At 41.3% G+C, this 23,921-nt stretch overlaps 1 protein-coding gene across 1 annotated transcript in view; it reads left to right on the top strand.

Moving 5' to 3' along the window:
- Positions 1-23,921, top strand: part of LOC134357498 (signal-transducing adaptor protein 1-like) — a 130,224-nt gene that overhangs the window by 23,406 nt on the left and 82,897 nt on the right. Inside the window, exons 3-7 of the mRNA XM_063069123.1 lie at positions 2,343-2,518; positions 3,213-3,344; positions 15,183-15,252; positions 18,292-18,394; positions 22,120-22,221. Of these exons, the coding sequence (XP_062925193.1) occupies positions 2,343-2,518; positions 3,213-3,344; positions 15,183-15,252; positions 18,292-18,394; positions 22,120-22,221 (583 nt within the window). The remainder of the gene's footprint in view (positions 1-2,342; positions 2,519-3,212; positions 3,345-15,182; positions 15,253-18,291; positions 18,395-22,119; positions 22,222-23,921) is intronic.

Raw genomic sequence — 23,921 nt, 5'->3', positions numbered from 1 at the left:
GCATTGAAATAGGCATTTCAGAAGTTTCACCAGATGTTCCTCCGTGCTCTCACGTCTGTCGCCATCAAATCAGGATTGTGCACAGCACTCTACTTGACAGAATACAGATATCATTCACTGGAGTGGCCACTGCAAGCTGTGTCGCGCCGCCATCTTCTCCTCCCACAATTAGCCTTATAATCTTCTAGATCTCTAACATTACCTAGCTCTCTGAACCTTCTGTAAGCTTTTCTTTTCTTCTTGACTAGAATGATTACAGCCTTTGTACACCACGGTTCCTGTACCCTACCATAACTTCCGTGTCACATTGGAATGTACCTATGCAGAACTCCACACAAATATCCCCTGAACATTTGCTACATTTCTTCCGTACTTTTCCCTGAGAACATCTGTTTCCAATTTAAGCTTCCAATTTCCTGCCTGATAGCTAATAATTCCCCTTAATCCAATTAAATGTTTTTCTAACTTGTCTGTTCCTATCTCTTTCCAATGCTGTTGTAAAGGAGATAGAATTATGATCACTATCTCCAAAATGCTCTCCCACTGAGAGATCTGACACCTGACCAGGTTCATTTCCCAATACCAAATCAAGTACAGCCTCTCCTCTTGTAGGCTTATCTACATATTGTATCAAGAAACCTTCCTGAACACACCTAACAAACTCCACCCCATCTAAACCCCTTGCTGTAGGGAGATGCCAATCAATATTTGGGAAATTAAAATCTCCCATCACGACAACTCTTACTATTACACCTTTCCAGGATCTGTTTCCCTCTCTGCTCCTTGTTTCTATTGGGCAGAAATCTGAATCCCTGGCCCCTGCTCCAATCCTTTAGCCACACATTTATCCTCCACCTCTATTCTATTCCTATTCTCACTGTCGCATGGCACAGGCAGTAATCCCGATATTGCTACCTTTGCGGTCCTGCTTCTCAACTTCCTTCCTAACTCCCTGTACTCTTTTTCTCAGGACCTTTTCCCTTTTCCTACCTATGTCATTCGTACCAATATGTACCGCGATGCGATCCGAAACATCCTGGACCCTAGCATCTGGGAGGCAAACTACCATCCGAGTTTCTTTCCTGCGTCCACAGAATCGCCTGTCTGCCCCCCTAACTATGGAGTCCCCTATCATTACTGCCTTCCATAGGGCCAGATTCTGTTCCAGAGGCATGGCCACAGTTTCTTCCCCTAGGTAGGCTGTTTCCCCCCCCCCAGCAGTACTCAAACAGGAGTACTTATTGTCAAGGGGTACAGCCACATGGGTACTCTCTAGTACCCAACTCTTCCCCTTCCCCCTCCTGACCGTGACCCACTTGTCTGCCTCCTTTCTTATCCCTCTCATCCTCATTCTCCTGCCTTCTCCCTGTAACCTTTGACACCATGACTAATGAAGAATCCATCAACCTCCACTTTAAATATACCCAATGACTTGACTTTCACAGACACCTGTGACCATAAATTGCACAGACGCACTACCCTCTGGCCAAAGATATTCCTCCTCATTTCTGAAGTCCCTCAATTCCTAGATTCTGGTCCTTTGGTCCTAGGGACTCACTCACAATAGGAAATATTCTCTCCACATCCACTCTATTTAGACCTTTCAATATTCAATAGGTTTCAATTATATTCCTTCTCAGTCTTTTAAACTACAGTGAATACAGGTTCAGAGCCATCACATGCTAGTCATACATTAACCCTTTCATTCCCAGGATCATTCTTGTGAATCACATAAGTTATTGTTTTATTTACTGCTTGTAAGATGAAAGCATCAGTTAATACATTTACAAGAGAAGTGCTACAAAGGTGTCAAAGATTATCATTTGGAAAACTAAATATTTAATTACATCTCTAATATCCAGAATGTTTATAACAATTCCTCACTCATCTCAAGTAACAAGTAATCATTATAAGATTTTAAACTGATGTATTAATAAATAACTGGACCATTGATCATGTGGATAGTCAGAGGCTTTTTCCCAGGCTGGAATGGCTAAAATGAGAGGGCACAGTTTTAAGGTGCTTGGAAGTAGGTACAGAGGAGATGTCAGGGGTAAGTTTTTTACAGAGAGTGGTGTGTGTGTGGAATGGGCTGCCAGTGACAGTAGTGGAGGCAGATACGAAAGGGTCTTTTAAGAGACTCCTGGACAGGTACATGGAGCTCAGAAAAATAGAGGGTAACCCTAGGTAATTTCTAAGGTAAGGACATGTTCGGCACAGCATTGTGGGACGAAGGGCCTGTATTGTGCTGTAGGTTTTCTATGTTTCTATATTTCAAACTCAATCCTGCTGCTACCTATAATAATTTGATTGAGAAGTTTGCTTTTGTCTAATTTTACCAGCTGGAGGTTCCCAGTACTTTGTCACTGCTGCCTGGGCAGGTGCTGCACCTGAAAGAAGTGGCTGTACGAGAGAAAGACCGTCAGTATACTGCACCAAGCGAACAAGAATCACAGTGTTTTTTGGTAGAAAAACCTGATCCAGAGGTGTATGATGATTTATTGAACACAATGCCAGAGTATGTACACCAAAATGATGGCTTAAACTTCCATAAACTTACTTTGTATTCACTTGCGTTTAGATGTGATTCCATCAATAGATTTGAGAGGGTAAAACTGAGATGCAATGGCGTAGAATATTCTTTTGGTCTGTTCCTTAATAGCCTAAACTTAATATTGCAGCAAGTATTTACCACACTAGACTGACTAAAATTACCATGTAACTGAGAACATTTTGAAACCCAGATATGGCAAGAATATTTCATTGCAGGAGTTTAAGAAGTCAAAGTAGTTTAATTTTGTAAATATCTCACAAACTTGTTTACGTTTAATATAAGCTTATGCTTTAAAGTAGAATTGTGAATAATGAAGTGCAGCCAGAGAAATGAAAAACATGAAAAATCCTTTTTCTATTAAATTATTATTGGTAATACATGGACTGAAATCTTTCCTAAACTACATATCGAAAACATTTTGAAATCTTGTGGTAAAGGCCTGGATTAGACTGCCAGAAGGATTTGTAGAAACTTTATAGGCTTTGGTAGTAACTTTATAAAAGAATTAAATATATTCATGAAAAGAAAAATATACAGCTTTGTGGTAGGAGTTTAAGATTAAATGAATTAGATTTGAACCCATCTCTATCACTGTGTTCTTGAAATATTGCCAGTTACGAATGCCTCACACTCACATTCACCTTGGCTGTTCCTGCAGGTGCTTCTATAAAGTGTCTCGCAATGAAGCTGAAGCTATGCTGGAAAGGCACCCTGAGAACGGTAGTCTGATAATAAGGCCTTCAACTGAGAGTTCAAACTACTCTGTCAGTATTATGACCACACAAAACAGGTAGAGGCAATGTGAACTAAAGGTGGCATTGTACGGTTAAGATGGCGCTTCCAAACGCATGCCACAGCTCACTGGTAGTCAAAGAGTTAAGAAATCCAACTTAAAACATCACTAAAATCACCTTGTTCTGAGGTAAATTGTGTTAAATTATCACCACAGAGTAATGGGGCAAATGGTGATGAGGCAAGTTCAGGGGATGAGGGTGTGTTGCAGATGGAGTGTACCGTTCGGAGAGGAGAGCTCGGGCATTGGAGTTCTGATGCTCGTACAACTGGCAAAGGCGCAAGGTTCGATCGCTCTGGGTGCCAAGCTGATTTGAGGAGCTTGAGAGTGTCTTCGGGCGGGGTGGCGAAATCCGTTCTATGCTCTATCAAGGCATCGATATAATGCAGAGAAAACCTCTATTTTGCAGAGGTCAAGGTCTGAAGTCACAATCATTTTAACCTGTGCAAGTTGTATTAACTTCGGTAGATGTATTTTGGTAATCAGTCCCTGCCTAAATTGTACTTTTATGATAGTCATCAAGAGAATAATCTCTCAGTGTTTTACATTTACTTGTTGTCTGGTGCTACACAGGAGTTTAACTAGTGAAGCCCCTTGTGATTTGTTGCAAGTAGCAGGGTGGGATGGCATATAGACTCAAAGTTGCCTGGACTATACCTCGTCCCACCCTGCTACTTGTAATAACACCATCCTGTTCAATCAATTCCTCCATCTCTGCTGCATCTGCTCTCAGGATGAGGCGTTTCATTCTAGAACAAAGGAGATGTCCTCCTTTTTCAAAGAAAGGAGTTCCCATTCCTCCACCACCAATGCTGCCCTCAACCACATCTCTTCGATTTCAAGCACCTCTGTTCTTACCCAATCCTGCCGCTATCCTACTAGGGATAGGGTTCCTCTTGTGCTCACTTATTCAGTACATAATTCTCCAAAACTTACGCCGGCTCCAACTGGATTCCACCACCAAACACATCTTTCCCTTCCCCCCACTTTCTGCTTTCCACAGGGATCGCTCCCTCTGCAACTTCCTTGTCCATTTGTCCCTTCCCACTGATCTCCTTCCCGGCACTTATCCTTGCAAGTGAACAAGTGCGTCACCTGCCCCTACACCTCCTCCCTCACTACCATTCCAGGTGAGGCAACAATTCGCCTATGAATCTGTTGGGATCATACACTGTGTCTGGTGCTCTCAGTGTGGCCTCCTATATATCGGTGAGACCCAACATAGATTGGGGACCGCTTCGCTGAGCATCTACGCTCCATCCACCAAGACAAGCGGGATCTCCCAGTGGCCACCCATTTTAATTCCACTTCCCATTCCCATTCCGATATGTCCATCCATGGCCTCCTCCACTGTCAGGATAAGGCCACATTTAGGTTGGAGGAACAACACCTTATGTTCCATTTGGGTAGCCTCCAACCTGATGGCATGAACATCAATTTCTCAAACTTCCAGTGTGCCTCCACCCCCCCTTCATGATTTCCCATCCCCTTGTCCCTCTCTCATGTTATCTCCTTGCCTGCCCATCGTTTCCCTGGTGCTCCTCCCCACCTTTTATTTTCTTCCATGACCTTCTATCTCTTTCACCAATCAACTTCCTAGCTCTTTGCTTCATCCCTCCAAGTTTCATGTATCGCCTGGCATTTCTCTCTCTCCTCCCCCACCTTTTAAATCTACTCCTCAGTGTTTTTTCTCCAGTCTTGCCAAAGGGTTTCGACTGTACTTTTTTCCATAGGTGCTGCCTGCCCTGCTGTGTTCCTCCAGCATTTTGTGTGTGTTGCTTGGATTGCCAGCATCTGCAGAAAATATTGTGTGTGACCTGGTTGGGATGCAATTGTGGCACACATTGCTGAGATCAATTCATTTCCCTCGTATGCTAGAGGCAATTTTCAGGAAGCTTAAGAAATCTCTGGAGCTGACATTATAAGACCATAAGATATAGGAGCAGAAGTAGGCCATTCAGCCCATCGAGTCTGCTCTGCCATTCAATCATGGGCTGAACCAATTTTTCCAGTCATCCCCACTCCCCTGCCTTCTCCCCATACCCTTTGACGCCCTGTCTAATCAAGAACCTATCTATCTTCACCTTAAATATACCCAAGGACTTGGCCTCCACAGCCACTCATGGCAACAAATTCCACAGATTTACCAATTTCTGACTATAGTAATTTCTCCACATCTCAGTTCCAATTGGACGTCCTTCAATCCTGAAGTCCTGCCCTCCCCTACCATGGGAAATAACTTTGCCATATCTAATTTGTTCAGCCCTTTTAACATTCGGATTGTTTCTATGAAATCCCCTCTCATTCTCCTGAACTCCAGGGAATACAGCCCAAGACCTGCCAGACGTTCCTCATACGGTAACCCTTTCATTCCTGGAATCAATCTTGCAAATCTTCTCTGAACCTTCTCCAATGTCAGTATATCCTTTCTAAAATAAGGAGCCCAAAACTGCACACAATACTCCAAGTGTGGTCTCACGAGTGCCTCATAGAGCCTCAACATCACATCTCTGCTCTTACATTTTATACCTCTAGAAATGAATGCCAACATTGCAAACTCCTTCTTCACAAGCGACTCAACCTGGAGGTTAACCTTCAGGGTATCTTGCTCAAGGACTCCCAAGTCCCTTTGCATCTCTGCATTTTGAATTCTCTCCCCATCTAAATAATAGTCTGCCTATTTATTTCTTCCACCAAAATGCATGACCATACACTTTCCAACGTTGTATTTCATTTGCCACTTCTTTGCCCTAAACTATCTAAGTCTCGCTGCGGGCTCTCTGTTTCCTCAACACTACACACTCCTCCACCTATCTTTGTATCATCTGCAAATTTAGCCACAAATCCATTAATCCCATAGTCCAAATCATTGACATGCATTGTAAAAAGCAGCGGTTCCAACACTGACCCCTGTGGAACTCCACTGGTAACTGGCAGCCAGCCTGAATAGGATCCCTTTACTCCCACTCTCTGTTTTCTGCCGACCAGCCAATGCTCCACCCATGCGAGTAACTTCCCTGTAATTCCATGGGCTCTTATCTTGCTAAGCAGCCTCATGTGCGGCACCTTATCAAAGGCCTCCTGAAAATCCAAGTAAACCACATCTACTGCATCTCCTTTGTCTACCCTGCTTATAATTTCCTCAATGAATTTCAGTAGGTTTGTCAGGCAGGATTTTCCTTTCAGGAAATCATGTTAGCTTTGACCTATCTTGTCATGTCCCTCCGGGTACTCTGTAATCTCTTCCCTAAAAATCGATTACAACAACTTCCCAACCACTGATGTCAGACTAACAGGTCTATAGTTTCCTTTCTGCTGCCTCCCACCCTTCTTAAATAGTGGAGTAATATTTGCAATTTTCCAGTCATCTGGTACAATGCTAGAATCTATTGACTCTTGAAAGATCATTGTTAATGCCTCCGCAATCTCTCCAGCTACTTCCTTCAGAAACCGAAGGTGCATTCAATAGACAATAGACAATAGGTGCAGGAGTAGGCCATTCGGCCCTTCGAGCCAGCACCACCATTCACTGTGATCATGGCTGATCATCCACAATCAGTATTCAGTTCCTGCCTTATCCCCATAACCTTTGATTCCGCTATCTTTAAGAGCTCTATCCATCTCTTTCTTGAAAGCATCCAGAGACTTGGCCTCCACAGCCTTCTGGGGCAGAGCATTCCATATATCCACCACTCTCTGGGTGAAAAAGTTTTTCCTCAACTCCATTCTAAATGGATCAGGTCCAGGAGACTTATCCACCCTCAGACCATTAAGCTTCCTGAGCACCTTCTCAGTCATAATTTTCACTGCACAAACTTCACTTCCCTGATACTGTTGAATGTCTGGTATACTGCAGATGTCTTCCACTGTGAAGACTGATGCATTCAGTTCCTCTGCCATCTCTGCATCTCTCATTATAATACCTCCTGCGTAATTTTGTACTAGTCCTATATCTACCCTCGACTCTCTTTTACCCTTTATACACTTAAAAAAACTTTTAGAATCTTTGATATTAGTCACCAGCTTCCTTTCATAATTCATCTTTTCCTTCCAAATGACCTTCTTAGTTACCTTCTGCAAGTTTTTAAAAGCTCCCCAATACTCTGTCTTTGCACTAGGTCTGGCTGCCTTGTATGCCCTGTCTTTTGCTTCAGCCACAGTAGTGTCCTTCTTTCTTTGAAATTTCACAGAAACTCCAGCCATTGCTGCTCTGCTGTCCTTCCCTGTTATTGTCCCTTTCCAGTCAACTTCGGCCAGTTCCCCTGTCATGCCATTGTAATTTCCTTTATTCCACTGAAATATCGACACATTGGATTTTATTTTTTCCCTTTCAAATTTCAATGTGAACTTGATCATATTGTGATCACTATTCCCTAAATGTTTCTTAACTTTAAGCTCTCTTATCACCTCTGGATCATTGCACAACACCCAGTCCAGCACAGCCGATCCCCTAGTGGGCTCAACAACAAGTTGTTTTCCCAATCCACTTTCATGTTAAAATCACCAACAATTATCATGATGTTGTCTTTCTGACACGCCTTTTCTTTCTCCTGCCGTAATTTGTAATGCACATTCCAGCTGCTGTTTGGAGGCCAACTACCTCCACCACCACCGCCAGCAGCCCATTCCACGCACTCACCACTTTCTGTACAGAAAACTTACCCCTGACATCTCCTCTGTACCTACTTCCAAGCACCTTAAAACTATGCCTTCTCATGTTAGCCATTTCAGCCCTGGGAAAAAGTCTTGGACTACCCACAAGAAGAAAAGTCTCGGACATACCCACAAGAAGAAAAGGCCGAGTTCACTCAACCTATTCTCATAAGGCATGCTCCCCAATCTGGGCAATATCCTTGTAAATCTCCTCTGCACCCTTTTACTGTTTCCAAATCCTTTCTGTAGTGAGGTGACCAGAACTGAGCACAGTACGCTAAGTGGGGTCTGACCAGGGTCCTATACAGTACAGCTGTAACATTACCTCTCGGCTCTTAAACTCACTCCCACAGTTGATGAAGGCCAATGCACCATATGCCTTCTTAACCACACACTCAACCTGCACAGCAGCTTTGAGTGTCCTATGGACTCAGACCACAAGATCCCTCTGATCCTTCACACTGCCAAGAGTTTTACCATTAATACCATCATATTTGACCAACCAAAATGAACCACCTCACACTTATCTGGGTTGAACTCCATCTGCCACTTCTCAGCCCATTTTTGCATCCTACTGAGTCTGCTGTAACCTCTGACATCCCTCCCCACTATCCATAACACTCCCAACCTTGGGGAGTTGGCCAGAATTGATTGGAAAACTATACTGGCAGGGATGACAGCAGAGCAGTATGGCTGGAATTTCTGGAAGCAATTGAAAGGCACGAGATATACACATCCCAAAGAGGAAGTATTCCAAAATCAGGATGACACAACCATGGCTGACAAGGTAAGCTAAAGCCCACATAAAAGCCAAAGAGAGAGCATATACTAGAGCAAAATATAGTGGGAAGTTAGAGGATTGGGAAGCTTTTAAATACCAACAGAGGCAACTAAAAAATGATTAAGGTGAAGATGACAAAAGTATGCTAGCCAGTAGTGTTAAAGAGGATACTAAAAGTTTTTTCAAGATACATGAAGTGTAAAAGAGAGGCGAGAGTAGATATTGGACCGCTGGAAAACTATGCTGGAGAGGTTGTACTGGGGGACAAGGGAATGGTGGATGACTGAATAACTATTTTTGCCATTGTCTTCACATGTGGACTATGTTGGAAATTCCAGCTGTCAGGGGTCATGAAGAATGTAAAGTTACCATTACTAGAGAGGTGTTTCTTGGGAAGCTAAAAGGCCTGATAAAGTCAACTGGACCAGATGGTGTACACCTCAGGGTTCTGAAAGAGGTAGCTATAGGGATTGTGGAGGCATAGTAATGATCTTTTAATAATCAGTAGATTCTGGAATGGTTCTGGAAGAGTGGAAAATTGCAAATGTCACTCCAAGAAGGGAGAGAGGCAGACAAAAAGATATTATACGCCAGTTTGTTGAGTGGTTGGGAATATATTGGAGTTGATTGCTAAAGATGTGATTTTGGGGAACTTGGAGGTACATGGTAAAATAAATAATAGTCAGCATGGTTTCCTCAAGGGAAAATCTTGCCTGACTAATCTGTGGAACTCTTTGAAGAAATAATGAGCAGGATAGACAAAGGAAAATTGGTTGATGTTGTGTACTTGGATTTTCAGAAGGCCTTTGACAAGGTGCCACACATGAGGCTGCTAACAAGCTATGAACCCATGGTATTACAGTAAAGATTCTAGCATGAATAAAGCAGTGGCTGATTGGCAGGAGGCAAAGAATGGGAATAAAAGGAGCCTTTTCTGGTTGGCTGCCAGTGACTAGTGGTATTCAACAGGGGTCTGTGTTGGGACTAATTCTTTTTACATTATATGTTAATGATTTGGATGATGGAATTGATGGCTTTGTTGAAAAATTTGCAGATGATACGAAGTAGGTGGAGAGGCAGGTAGTTCTGAGGAAATAGACTACATTAGGACTAAAACATCAGGAGAATAGGCAAAGGAGTTGAAGATGGAATACAGTGTTGGGAAGTGTACGGTCATGCACTATGGTAGAAGAAATGAAAGGGTAGACTATTTTATAAATGCAGAGAAAATACAAAAATCTGAGGCATAAAGGGATTTGGGAGCCCTTGTGCAGGATTCCCTGAAGGTTAATTTGCAGGTTGAATCTGTGGTGAGGAAGGTAAATGTGATGTTAGCAATCATTTCAAGATAACTAGAATATAAAAAGCAAAGATGTAATGTTGAGACTTGATAAAGCACTGTTGAGGCCTCACTTGGAGTATTGCAAGCAATTTTGCACCCCTTGTCTAAGAAAGGATAGGCAGAAACTGAAGTGGGTTCAAAGGAGGTTTACGAAAATGATTCCAGGATTAAATGGCTTGTCATATGAAGAGCGTTTGACGGCTCTGAGCCTGTATTCACTGGAATTCAGAAGAATAAGTGGTGACCTAATTGAAACCTGTTGGATAGTGAAAGGCCTTCACAGAGTGGATATGGAGAGGATGTTTCCTTTGTGGGAGAAGACCAGAGGACGCAGTCTCAGAATAGAGGGTGTATTTTTTAGAAGGAAATGAGCAGGAATTTCTTCAGCCAGAGAGTGGTGAATCTGTAGGATTAGTTGCTACAGGCAGCTGTGGAAGCCAAATCTTTATGTATATTTAAAGCAGAGGATAATAGATTTCTGATTGATCAGGACATGAAGGGATACGGGGAGAAGGCTGGCGATTGGGGCTAAGAGGAAAAATAGATCGGTCATAATGATATGGTGGAGCAGATTCCATTGGCCAAATGGCTGAATTCTGCTCCCATACCTTATGTTCTTATTTCTATACTCAAACTCTTTTATAATAAAGGTCACTGGAACATTTATAGGGTCATAGTGTCCACAGGATTGGAATAGGCCTTTTGGCCCATTGGAATGGCAAATGAGAAGCACAAAATGTGGAAATCTAGAGTAACACACATAAAATGCGGGAGGAACTTGGCAGGTATTGCAGCATCTATGGAGAGGAATATGCAGTCAACGTTTCATCAAGGCCCTTCATAGATGCTGCATGACATCAGAACATAAGAAATAGGAGCAGGAGTAGGCCATCTGGCCCGTCAAGCCTGCTCCGTCATTCAATAAGATCACGGCTGATCTGGCCATGGAGTCATCTCCACCCACCTGTCTTTTCCCCTTAACCTTTAATTACCCTACTATGCAAAAATCGATCCAACCTTGTCTGAAATATATTTATTGAGGTAGTCTCCACTGCTTCATTGGGCAGAGAATTCCACAGATTCACCACCCTCTTGGAAAAACAGTTCCTCCTCTTCTCCATCCTAAATCTGCTCCCCTGAATCTTGAGGCTATGTCCCCTAGTTTTAGTCTCACCTACCAGTGGAAACAACTTTCATGCCTCTATCTTATCTATCCCTTTCATAATTTTATATGTTTCTATAAGATCTCCTCTCATTCTTCTGAATGCCAACAAGCACAGTCCCAGGTAACTCAATCTCTCCTCATAGTATAACCCCCTCAGCTCTGGAATCAACCTGATAAATCTCCTCTGTACTGACTCCAAAGCCAGTATATCCTTCTTCAAGTAAGGAGACCAGAACTGCATGCAGTACTCCAGGTGCGGCCTCACCAATACCCTGTACAGTTGCATCATAACCTCCCTGCTCTTAAATTCAAGCCCTCTAGCATTGAACGCCAACATTCCATCTGCCTTCTTGATAGCCTGCTGCACCTGCAAACCAACCTTTTGCAATGCATGGACAAGCACTCCCAAGTCTCCCCGTACAGCAGCATGCTGCAATTTTTTACCATTTAAATAATAATCTGATCTTCCATTTTTCCTTCCAAAATGGGTGACCTCGCATTTACCAACATTGTACTCCATCTGCCAGGCCCTTGCCCACTCACTTAACCTATCTATATCTCTCTGCAGACTCTCCGCACAATTTGCTTTTCCACTCAATTTAGTATCAGTAGCAAACTTAGATACACTACACTTGGTCCCCTCTTCTAGATCTTTAATGACCTGTGGATTTCCTCCTGAATTTTGTGTGTGCTACTCTGGAGTGGCAAATAGATTTCAAATCAGTTCAGTTAGAGGTGATGCACTTTGAAAAGTGAAACCAGCGTGGAACTCATATCGTAGAGCATTAGAGAGTGTAATTCAACAGGAGGATGTAAGAAAAAAGCATTTTGCACATGAGCCTTCATCAGTCAGAGGGTTAAGTACAGAAAATGAGATATTGATTTGCAGTTGTATGCCATTGATGCGAGGCTGCATTTAGAGTACTATATACAGTTTTGGCCACCCTTTAGAGGAAAGACATGGATGAACTGAAAAGGGTGCAGAGAAGGTGTTTGAGGATTTTGCTAGAGTGGAGGGCCTGAGTTATAAGAAAGGGTTGATATTTCACTCATGTCTGTGTCAAACTTCTTGAATCATTACTTCAATCATCTAAATGCTGGTGATATGTTAGATAACTATCTTCACTGTCCACTGCATCACCAATTTTAGTATCATTTGTAGATAACTAACCATGAATACAATATTGGCATCTAAATCAATAATATAGATGACAGACAAAAATACCAATACCTGTTGCAATCCACTGGTTATCGGCCTCCAACATAACCTGTACCTGTAACAATAATAATCCTGTACTACCATCTCTACCTTTTGCATTCAATTCAATATGTCATCCTGTGTCATATGTGAGCTTACTTTCCAGAACAGCTTACCATGGGTGACCATGTCAAAGGCCTGGCTAAAGTCCATGTGGACAACGTTTACAACTCTGCTTTCATGAATCTACTCTGTCTCCTCTGCTGGGGTTCAAATGTCAACCCCAATAGTCACAGTCTGCCATCATCAAATTGACCTTTATTTTTTAAGAATGTAGAACATAGAAGAGTACAGCAAGGTACTGACTCTTCAGCTCACAATACTATGCCGACATTTTAACATACTCCGAGTTAAATAACCCTTCCCCTCCCCACATAGCCCTCTACTTTTCTATCATCCATGTACCTATCTAAGGTTCTCTTAAATATCTCTAATATATCTGCCTCTACCACCTTCCCTGGTAGTAAGTTCCATGCATCCACCATTCTGCATAAAAAAACCTACCTCTGACATTCGCCCTATACTTTCATTTACTGTCTAAATTATGCCCTCTTGTATTCGCCATTTCAACCCCAGAAAAATGCACTGGCCATCCACTCGATCAATACCCCTTATCATCTTATACAACTCTATCAAGTCATCTCTCATCCTCCCAAAGAGAAAACCCAAAAGACATCTTTATCATCCAGGCAGCATACTGTTAAATCTCCTCTGCACCCTCTTTAAAGCTTCAGTAACCTTCCGATAATGACATGTCCAGAACTAAGCACAATATTCCAAGTGAGGTCTTACCAGAACTTATAGACTTACAACATTACCTAGTGGTTCTTGAACTTAATCACCCAACTAATGAAGGCCAACACACCAACTTAAACACCCCATTAACTTGTGTAGCAACTTTTGAGAGATCTAAAGATTTGGATCTCAATATTCCTCTGTTCCTCCACACTGCAAAGAATCCTGCCATTAACCTTGTACTCTGCCTTCAAATTCGACCTTTCAGAGTGTACCATTGCACAATTTCAGAATGAACTCCATCTGGCACTTCTCAGCCCAGCTCATTATCCTATCAATGTCCCTTTTCAAGGAAGTTACCAGGAAATTTGACGAAGGCAAGGCAATGGATGTTGAAAACATGGACTTCAGTAAGGCATTTGACAAGGTCCCAGATGGGAGGTTGGTCAAGAAAGTTCAGTCACTCAGCATTCAAGATGAGATAGTAAATCAGATGTTGACTTTGTGGGAGAAGCCAGAGACTGGTAGTAGATGGTTGTCTCTCTGACTGGAGGCCTGTGACAAGTGATGTGTTGCAGGGATCGATGCTGGGTCTGTTGTTCTTAGGCATCTATGTCAACAGTCTGGATGTTAATGTGATTAACTAGATCAGAAAAGTTGTAGATGATACCAGGATTGGGGGTGTAGTGGACAGCGAGGAAAACTGTCAAAGCTTGCAGTGGGATTTGGACCAGCTGGAAAAATGGCAGATGGAATTTAATGCAGACAAATGTGAGGTGTTGCATTTTGGGAGGACCAAGCAGGTCTTACAGAGTGAGTGGTAGGGCATTGAGGAGTGCAGTGGAACAAAGGGATCTTGGAGTATATGTCCATAATTCATTCAAAGTGGTGTCACAGGTAGATAGAATTGCAAAGAAAGCTTTTGGTACATTGGTCTTCATAAACCAAAGTATTGAGTACAGGAGTTGGTATGTTATGTTGAAGCTGTAGAAGACATTGGTGAGGCCTAATTTAGAGTTTTGTGTCAGCAGTTTTGGTCACCTCCCTACAGGAAAGATATAAGTAAGGTTGAAAGAGTACAGAGAAAATTTACAAGGATATTGCTGGGACTGGACGACCTGAGTTATAAGGAAAGATTGAATAGGTTAGAACTTTATACCCTAGAATGTAGAAGATTGATAAAAGTATACAATATTATGAAAGGTATAGACAGGGTAAATACAAAGTCTTTTTTCACTGAGGTTGGGTTAAGGATGAAAGGTGAAATTTTTAAGGGGTTTAAGGGAAACGTGAGGGAAAATTTCTTCATTCAGAGGGTGGTAAGAGTGTGGAATGCACTGTCAGTGCAAGTGTGGGTGCAATTTTGATTTCAACATTTAAGAGATATTTGGATAGGTATATGGATGGGAGGGGTATGGAGGGGTGCAGGTCGATGGAACTATGCAGTTTAAATGGTTCAGCACAGATTAGATGGGTTGAAGGGCCTGTTTTTATGCTGTAGTTTTCTATGACTCCAATGGTTGCAAAGAGAAATCGGGGAACTACAGATTAGTAAGTCTATTGCAGTAAATATGTTATTAAAATGGTAAAAGAACAGAAAGGATTTAGCAATACATTGCAAGAAGTTGAGGAATTGAATTGGACAGTCCTTGGAGTGTGGGAGATGAGGAAGTGATCTTACAGAGGTGTAAAAGATCATGAGGGGCACAGTTAGGACGAATGCATTCAGTCCTTTCCCCAGGGTTGGAGAACCAAAAATTAGAGGGCATAGGTTTGATGCAAGGGGGGAAGATTTAATAGGAATCTTATGGTCTTAATATCTTTTCAGTCTTTCCAGCTCACATACTGACATTGGGTGACTTGAATGGTTCATATTACTTATTTTAGTATTTATCTTCCAGTAAAGGAGTCATAAAACATTACAAAGTGACGAATGAGGATCGTGGATTTGTCATTGAGCTGGAAAATCCAGTGAGTTTCTTTTCCATCTGTACCTATTATTGCTCAAGATCTCCTGCTTACTTTCTTAATGTTGCACAAATTGTGGGCATTGACATTTTAACCCTTTATCATTTATGTTTGACATTTCTTAGAGTGAAACTCAGTAATAACCATTTTTAGTTTGCAAGTTCAACTGAGCATTTTCCAGCAAGTGTCACACTTGAATTGGGCGTATCAGAAGGCATCTGTCTGGTATAGGCAGCTGGGATCATATAGTATAGGAGGTCTCAAGAGGAAAATCAGGAGGGCAATAAAAGTACATAACATATTTCTAGCAAATAAAGGAAAGGAGAATCCTAAGAGATTCTAAAAGTATGTTAAGGCAGTAAATAGGTTCCCTTAAGAATTAAAGTGGTTATTAATTTCAGAGAAGATATGTAAAGTATGTTTTTTACACAGAGAATGGTGGTGCCTGGGATGGTAGTCAATGCAAATGTGCTAGAACATTTTTAGGTTCTTAGATAGGCACATGAACATGTTGGCAGAAAAGATTAGTTTAGTTAGGTGTTTAATTACAAGTTCAATTAGTTCAGCTCATATCATCGGCTGTCGTGTCTGTTTCTGTGCTTTACAGATCTACCTTCTACTAAAAGAATTAACAAATTGAGCAACATGTACATCAATTCTCTTTGTCATTTCTTCAAAAAACTCAATCAAATTTGTGAGACCAAAGTTCCTATGCCCAAAGCCATTCTGATTTTCAAATGCAGGTAGATCCTGTCTCTGTATCCCTTCCAGCAATTGTCCCACCATCGAAGTTAGGCTTGTTGGCCTGTAGTTCTCTGGCTTTTCCTTACAGCCCTTCTTAAATAAAGGCACATTTGTTACCCTCCAATCTTCTATTATCTCACTGGACATCCTGAATACCCCAGCTTTCAAAGTTCAAAGTAAAATGTATGATCAGAGTACATACATGCCACCACATGCAACCCTGAGATTCTTTTTCCTGCAGGCATAGCTAGCAAATCTATAGAACAGTAACTGTAAGCAGGATCAATGAACAACAAACAGTGCAAATGAAAATATAAGTAAGTAGCAATAAGTAACAAGAGTATGAAATAACAAGGTAAAGAGTCCTTAAAATGATACCATCAATTGTGAGAACATCAGAAATAGAAAGCATAGTTATCTTCTTTTGTTCAAGAGCCTTGTTCATGAACTTTGCCATGATAAATACAGAAGATTAAGACCACACCAATTCCCTGAGGTTCCATGCAGTGTAGAATAGGCCCTTCAGACCTTTCAAGCTGAGCCATCCACCAACTGATGGTTCTTTTAACCCTAATGGGACAATTTCCAATGACCAATTAACCTATCAACTGGTACATCTTTGGACTGTGGGAGAAAAATTAGCCCTCTACTCTATTTATGTATGCCTCTCATTATATTATAAATTTCTATCTGAGGGACCTTATCACAAACTTTACTAAGAACCATATAGACAACATCCATGCTGACTGTTCCTAATTAGGCCATGGTTTTCCAAATGGTCATTAGTCCTTTTCCTTAAGAATTCTCTCCAATACCTTCCCAACCATGATGTGAGACGCATTGGTCTATTAGTTTCCAGGATTATCTCTATTTCCTTTCTTGAACAAAAGAACATCATTAGCTACTTACCAGACCTCCAAAATTATAACTGTGGCCGGAGAGGACACTCACATTTTGAGCAAGATCTCATCTATTGCCTCTCTCAATAACCTGGAGTATATCTCTTCAGTCCCTGGGAGATTATCCACTTTAACTTTCTTCAAGAGACCCAGAACTATCATTCTTTATCTCAAAATGCCCTAGCATATTATGTTCCACACTGGTCTCACTTTCATCAATGTCCTTTCTCCTTGGGAAAAATACTCATTTAGGACCTCGGCTACATTCTCTGTCTCCAAATACCTGTTCCCTCCTTTATTCCTGATTGGTCCTACCTTCCCCCTAGTTATCTTCTTGCTCTTGTATGTATAGAATGCCTTAGGATTCCATTTAATCCTATTTGCAAAGATTTTTCTTGGCTGCTTCTAGCTCTCCTAATTCCCTTCTTGAGTTCTTTTTTGGTTTCTTCATAGTCTTCAAGGCCTGTGTTAATTTTACCTTCCTAAGCCATACACACTATTATCCATAATACTATTAGCATTAAAATAAACACACTTGAGCATTCTTTGAAAAACATTGTTTTGGCCAGAAGTTCCGTGTTCTAGTCAACACTTTAAAGGAAGGAAATGAAAGCGGTGGAGAGGGTCAAAAAGAGATTTAAATGAATAGTTTCGGAGTTGAGAACTACAATTGAAATGACAGATGAGAGAAGTCGGAACTTGCTTTGGTGAAAAGAAAGCTGAGGAGCGATTTGAAAGAAGAAAATAAAATGATGAGGGGTCTGGACACAATGGAAAGTTGTAGGTTACTCCCTTTGATAGTGGGATTTCAGGTGAAAAAGAAAAAGGAAGAGAATAAATTGCAACATGATGAAAGAATGTTTTTATACAGCATGTGGTTGGACCTGGAATGCACTTCCTTCAGATGTGGTTGAAGTTGTTTCATTGTGGCATTGGAAAGTGGATAAGAGAATTATATGGTGGAGAAAAACTTGGTGGTGTATCTAGGGAGTTGCTCTGCTACAAAGCTGGCTAAGATGGGCCAAATGTCTGCCTTCTGTACAGATCCCATTCTATGATTCTATGAAAATACGGTATTTTAGCAGTGATATATCAAAGGAGAAAATGTAAGTTCAAACCAAGAGATCCGCTTAGGGAGAGAGGCAGGAAAATGCCTCTTAAAAAATCTCTCATTTCCATTTACTGGGAACAATGGCAACCCATTGAACCTCTCACTGTAATGGGAAGCAACTTGTTTATATTCAATTTATCAAAGTTTATTCTGGATTAATTAGATGAATGAACTCAAGTTAACGGTTTTATACAAGCATCCAAAATCAATCTACACCAGGTATCTGGGAAAAAGAGTTGTACAATTAAAGCTAAACAGCTAAATAGATATTTTTCCTCTGTTCAATAGGTCACATACTCAACCCTTCAAGAAGTTGTTTGTCATTTTATAAAAGTGACCAATGGAGTTTTGAAACCATACCTTGATTCCAAACAGTATGCCAACAAAATTGGTATGTTTGCATGTTGACACCACACATGGGTTTGGGATCTTTAATATCTCACATGACGTCACATTCAGAACAGTATGATTTAAATAAGGAATGGAACTCATTTAAAAGACAATGAACACTTGGTTTTATGCTATAGCCTTAAATGTTGGCCAGGCTCTCACTGGATCTTTTACATCCATCTGGTTGGATAACTATGGCCATGATTAATATCTCATCTGGCAGTACCACTCCTAATCAGTATCAGTATAATCATGGAGCTATCCAGCACCACTTGCCTATACAATATACCCTGTTAAGCCTTGTCTACTTGTTCCTGTCAAAAACTCTCTTAAATATAGTTGATTGTATGTGATTCCCCATCTCTGGTAGAGGGTTCCAGATATCACCCAAATTTTTGTAAAAAAATATAACTTGTCTCTCAATACCTTTTTAAGATTTCTCCTTCCCATTTTACATTTATGCTGTCTTGCATATGTTGCCTTACCATGTTTTAAAAAAATTTTATGGCCCCTTTTGCTCTCCTAATTTCTTTTTTGTTACTTCTATGAACCTCAATAGCCTTCTTTAATCCCAGACCTGTCGTATGTTTCTTACTTACACACTGCCCTCAAATTTACCAGGTCCATTTCTGACATCTCCCTCCCTTTTTCTCGATCTCTCTTATAGATACTTTATTGATCCCGAGGGAAATTGGGTAAATTCCCTCTGTCTCTATATCTGGAGACTGCTTATCTACTAATGTCTATTATAAACTCACTGACTTGGACTATATTTCTTTCCACCTTGTCTCTTGTAAAAACGCCATCTCCTTCTCTCAATTCCTCTGTGTCCACTGCATCTGCTCTCAGGATGAGGCTTTTCATTCCAGAACAAAGGAGATGTCCTCCTTCTTAAAAGAAAGGGGCTTCCCTTCCTCCACTACCATCGGTGCTCTCAATTGCATCTCTTCCATTTTGCGTATGTCTGCCCTCACTCCATCCTCCCGCTACCCCACCAGGGATCGGGTTCCTCTTGTCCTCACCTACCATCCCACCAGCCTTTGTGTCCAGCACATAATTCTCCGTAACTTCCACCATTCCCCACAGGATCCCACCACCAAGCACATCTTCCCCCCATCCACCATTTCTGCTTTCCACAGGGATCACTCCCTATGCGACTTCCTTGTCCATTCGCTCCTCTTCACTGATCTCTCTCCTGCCACTTATCCTTGCAAGTGGAACAAGTGCTATTCCTGCCCCTACACCCCCTCCCTCACTACCATTCAAACAGGCCTTCCAGGTGAGGCAACACTTCACCTGTGAGTCTGTTGGGGCCATCTACTATATCCAGTGCTCCCGGTGTGGCCTCCTGTATATTGGTGAGACACAATCAGATTGGGACCGCTTCACCGAACATGTACACTCCATCCACCAGATAAAGCAAGAAATCCCAGTGACCACCCATTTTAATTCCACTTCCCATTCCACATGTCAGTCCATGGCCTCCTCTACTGTCGTGATGAGACCATATTCAGGTTGGAGGAGCAACACCTTATGTTCTGCCTGGGTAGCCTCCAACCTGATGGCATGAACATTGATTTCTCAAACTTCTAGTAATGCCCGCAACAACCCCCCACCATTCCCCATTCCCTTTTCCCTATCTCACCTTATCTCCTTACCTGCCCATCACCTCTTTCTGGTGCTCCTCCCCCTTCCTTTTCTTCCATGGCCTTCTGTCTTCTCCTATCAGATTCCTCCTTCTCCAGCCCTGTATCTCTTTCACCAATCAACTTTACTTAACCCTTTTTGCCTCCTGGTTTCACCTATCACCTTGTGTTTCTTCGTCCTCTCCACCCACCTTCTTACTCGGACCTCACCTTTTTCTCTCCAGTCCTGCTAAAGGGTCTCAGACCAAAGCATGGACTGTAATCTTTTCCCTAGATGCTGCCTGGCCTGCTGAATTCCTCCAGCAGTTTGTGTGTGTTGCTTTATTTTCCTAATCAGGTTAAATTAACTCAATTAGCAAAAATCATTTTGTTATTGTTTTTTTAAAAACTGTTAGTAATATTAATATTTGCTTGGTGGCCGGCTACGCCAGTGATGTGAATTCATGTGAAGTACTGTACAAAACTCATGACATTCTTCAAAATGACCTGGGGATCTCCTTGTATTTTGTGCACCCACATCTTCCTAACTAATAGTGTTGTATTCTTAATATTTCAGTAATCTTGTATACATTGTTTGATTAAGCATTCTTGTTCATTTAAATAATTCATTACAGGTTATATGTATAAATAAGTGAATTGGATACATTATCACACATGTATGCGCCTTGCTTAAAGCAAAACGCAAAGTTAGACCTGCATTCCTGGATTCCCATTTCTTCCTTTGAATTGGCTTAATGTTTTGAAGTTCCAAAACATAACAAAAAGTACTTAAAGTATGATTCATTCATTCTTTACCTCAAATGGTGTTTGTACATCTGTCCATCTACTGTATCTATAAAAGAATGTTAAAACATTTTTGAATTGAATTGAATTGACCTTATTTCTTATATCCTTCACATACACGGGGAGTAAAAATCTTTACGTTAGGTCTCCATCTAAATTTGCAATGTGCAAATTATAGTCATTTATAATAAATAGAACAGTCAATGTAATATAGAGTACACTCAAATCAGTGTGAGTTCATCTCTCTGATGGCCTGGTGGAATAAGCTGTCCCGGATCCTATTGGTCCTGGTTCTTATGCTGCGGTACCGTTTCCCGGATGGTAGCAGCTGGAATAGATTGTGGCTGGGATGACTTGGGTCCCCAATGATCCTATGGGCCCTTTTTACACACCTGTCCTTGTAAATGTCCTGAATCATGGGAAGTTCACAACTACAGATGCACTGGGCTGTCCGCACCACTCTCTGCAGAGTCCTGCAATTAAGGGAGGTACAGTTCCCATTCCAGGCAGTGATGCAACCAGTCAGGATGCTCTCAATTGTGCCCCTGTAGAAAGTTCTTAGGATTTGGGGGCCCATGGCAAACTTCCTCAACCGACTGAGGTGAAAGAGACGCTGTTGTGCCTTTTTCACCACACAGCTGGTGTGTAGAGACCATGTGAGATTCTCGGTAATCTGCAAAGAAAGGTCCCCAAGACATGAAACCTCTTGATCTTTGTCTATAATATTTACAGATTATTAGTACCCACTCACAGTCGGGCCAATCTCTAAAGGACAATCCTCCCCAGTAATTGAGTCCTGTAGAAAATAAACTTAAACTGAATTAGGCTGTGGTGCTCACTTATTTTAGTGGCTTTAAATTACAGTAATCTAAATATGACCGGACTAATTATAGCCCAGAACATTTGAGTTCATATTGCAACATTTCCCCTTTTGAGATATTCAATCTAGAAAAGATTTAGAATCTAAATTTTAACAATTGCGGGAGAAATCCTTGGTGCTGTAGAATTCATTGCCTTTGGTTGGTGATTCCAGATCCGCATCAATATGGTTGACCAAAACTTTGTGTCTTGCTTTAAGCGAGGCGCGTACATGTGTGATAACGTATCCACATGTCACTTGTGGACGTCAGTAGACTTAGCTAGCCTCACAGGTATTTTAAAACAGCAGTCCCATAGAATTCTGAGTCTGTGGTAACCAAAATCCAGGATTGAAACTTTGGTTTTGCTTTGGAATGAATTAATATTTTGGCCTTAATTTGATTTAGTGAAGGTTATAATTTTACACTTGTTTTTGCAGAGATGTCCAAAGATGAATGTACGAAGGTACAAAAGAGGCCGACGCCAATGTCAAAAGTAGCTCCAATTCAGCGTCTCTCAGTGTCCCCATCTGAATATCCAGGTATACCAGGAATGATACAAAAGCCATATAACACTCAACAAAAGCTGCCATTAAAGCAACAACTGTTCAGACCAGGCAGGACTTATTTGTTGATTTGATAATATATTGTCAGTTAAGTATGTTTAACAGGCAGCTAGTTATGAAAGGTTTTATTATAGCGGAGAGCTGTCCTGCATAGGGTATCATCAGTGCAAGCCCATTCTCGTGAAATCAATCGTTTACTGTATAACTTACACTTGGTTTAGAATGGTTTTACATCCTCCGGATTTCCTCAGTTGCATTCTGAATGTTGCAAAGAGTAACAGTGTTTTGAACTTTTTCAAACACTTTGCCTAGTGTTTCAATAAATTAAAACAAAATCAATGACAGTTCAAATTATATGGTGCATTACAAAGAGAGGGCTGGATTGCATGACTGGTCTTATCTAATTTAATTCTGTGTTTTTAAACAATGTGATTAAACAATGATTATTATGCAATTAATCATAGCTCATTCAACCAATAACAATGCAACATTTGCAGCCATGAAAACCATCAGTTTTTAACAGCAAAGTCGGCAGTTGATCATATGTAGTAATTAATAATTACATAAAACATTTTGGGTATATTTTTAACTGAATTTACTTGTATTCACCTCAACGATACCAGAAGTATTACAAGTGTATCTCTTCCTTCTCATGGGAGGAGGGAGGAGTCAGGGCTGTTCAGGTTCTGTGGTTGGACGAGTGAGAAGGGTGGTCTGAGACAATATGGGAATCAAGCGGAGGTTAATCAGGTCATGTGTAACATTGCTAGATATTACCTGTGCAATATAGCAGATGCTTTTGTTTTATTTCTTGTCAGTGCAAAGTGAAGGCAAGCAGATGCACGAACTCACAATAATTATCTTAAAAATAGTGAACTTAGGAACGATTTACCTCTTACTATTAAAGATGCAAGTGTGTGCTCTTCAAAAGATATAACATTTAAAATTCATGTACCTCCTTCTATAAGAGTAATGGAAGTACCCACCCAGAAATAGTAAGGGACAGAGGCTCCGTGAGATGGAGGAACTGAGTGAAATACATGTTAGTAGGGAAGTGGTGTTAGGTAAATTGAAGGGATTGAAGGCAAATAAATCCCCAGGGCCAGATGGTCTGCATCCTAGAGTGCTTAAGGAAGTAGCCCAAGAAATAGTGGATGCATTAGTGATAATTTTTCAAAACTCGTTATTCTGGATTAGTTCCTGAGGATTGGAGGGTGGCTAATGTAACTCCACTTTTTAAAAAAGGAGGGAGAGAGAAACCGGGGAATTATAGACCGGTTAGCCTAACGTCGGTGGTGGGGAAACTGCTGGAGTCAGTTATCAAGGATGTGATAACAGCACATTTGGAAAGCGGCGAAATCATCGGACAAAGTCAGCATGGATTTGTGAAAGGAAAATCATGTCTGACGAATCTCATAGAACTTTTTGAGGATGTAACTAGTAGAGTGGATAGGGGAGAACCAGTGGATGTGGTATATTTGGATTTTCAAAAGGCTTTTGACAAGGTCCCACACAGGAGATTAGTGTGCAAACTTAAAGCACACGGTATTGGGGGTAAGGTATTGGTGTGGGTGGAGAATTGGTTAGCAGACAGGAAGCAAAGAGTGGGAATAAATGGGACCTTTTCAGAATGGCAGGCGGTGACTAGTGGGGTACCGCAAGGCTCAGTGCTGGGA

This window comes from Mobula hypostoma, chromosome 16, assembly GCF_963921235.1.
Source record: "Mobula hypostoma chromosome 16, sMobHyp1.1, whole genome shotgun sequence".
NCBI classification, from domain to species: domain Eukaryota; kingdom Metazoa; phylum Chordata; class Chondrichthyes; order Myliobatiformes; family Myliobatidae; genus Mobula; species Mobula hypostoma.
The sequence above is the reverse complement of the archived record's forward strand: the minus strand, read 5'-3'. Positions and strand labels throughout refer to the sequence as shown.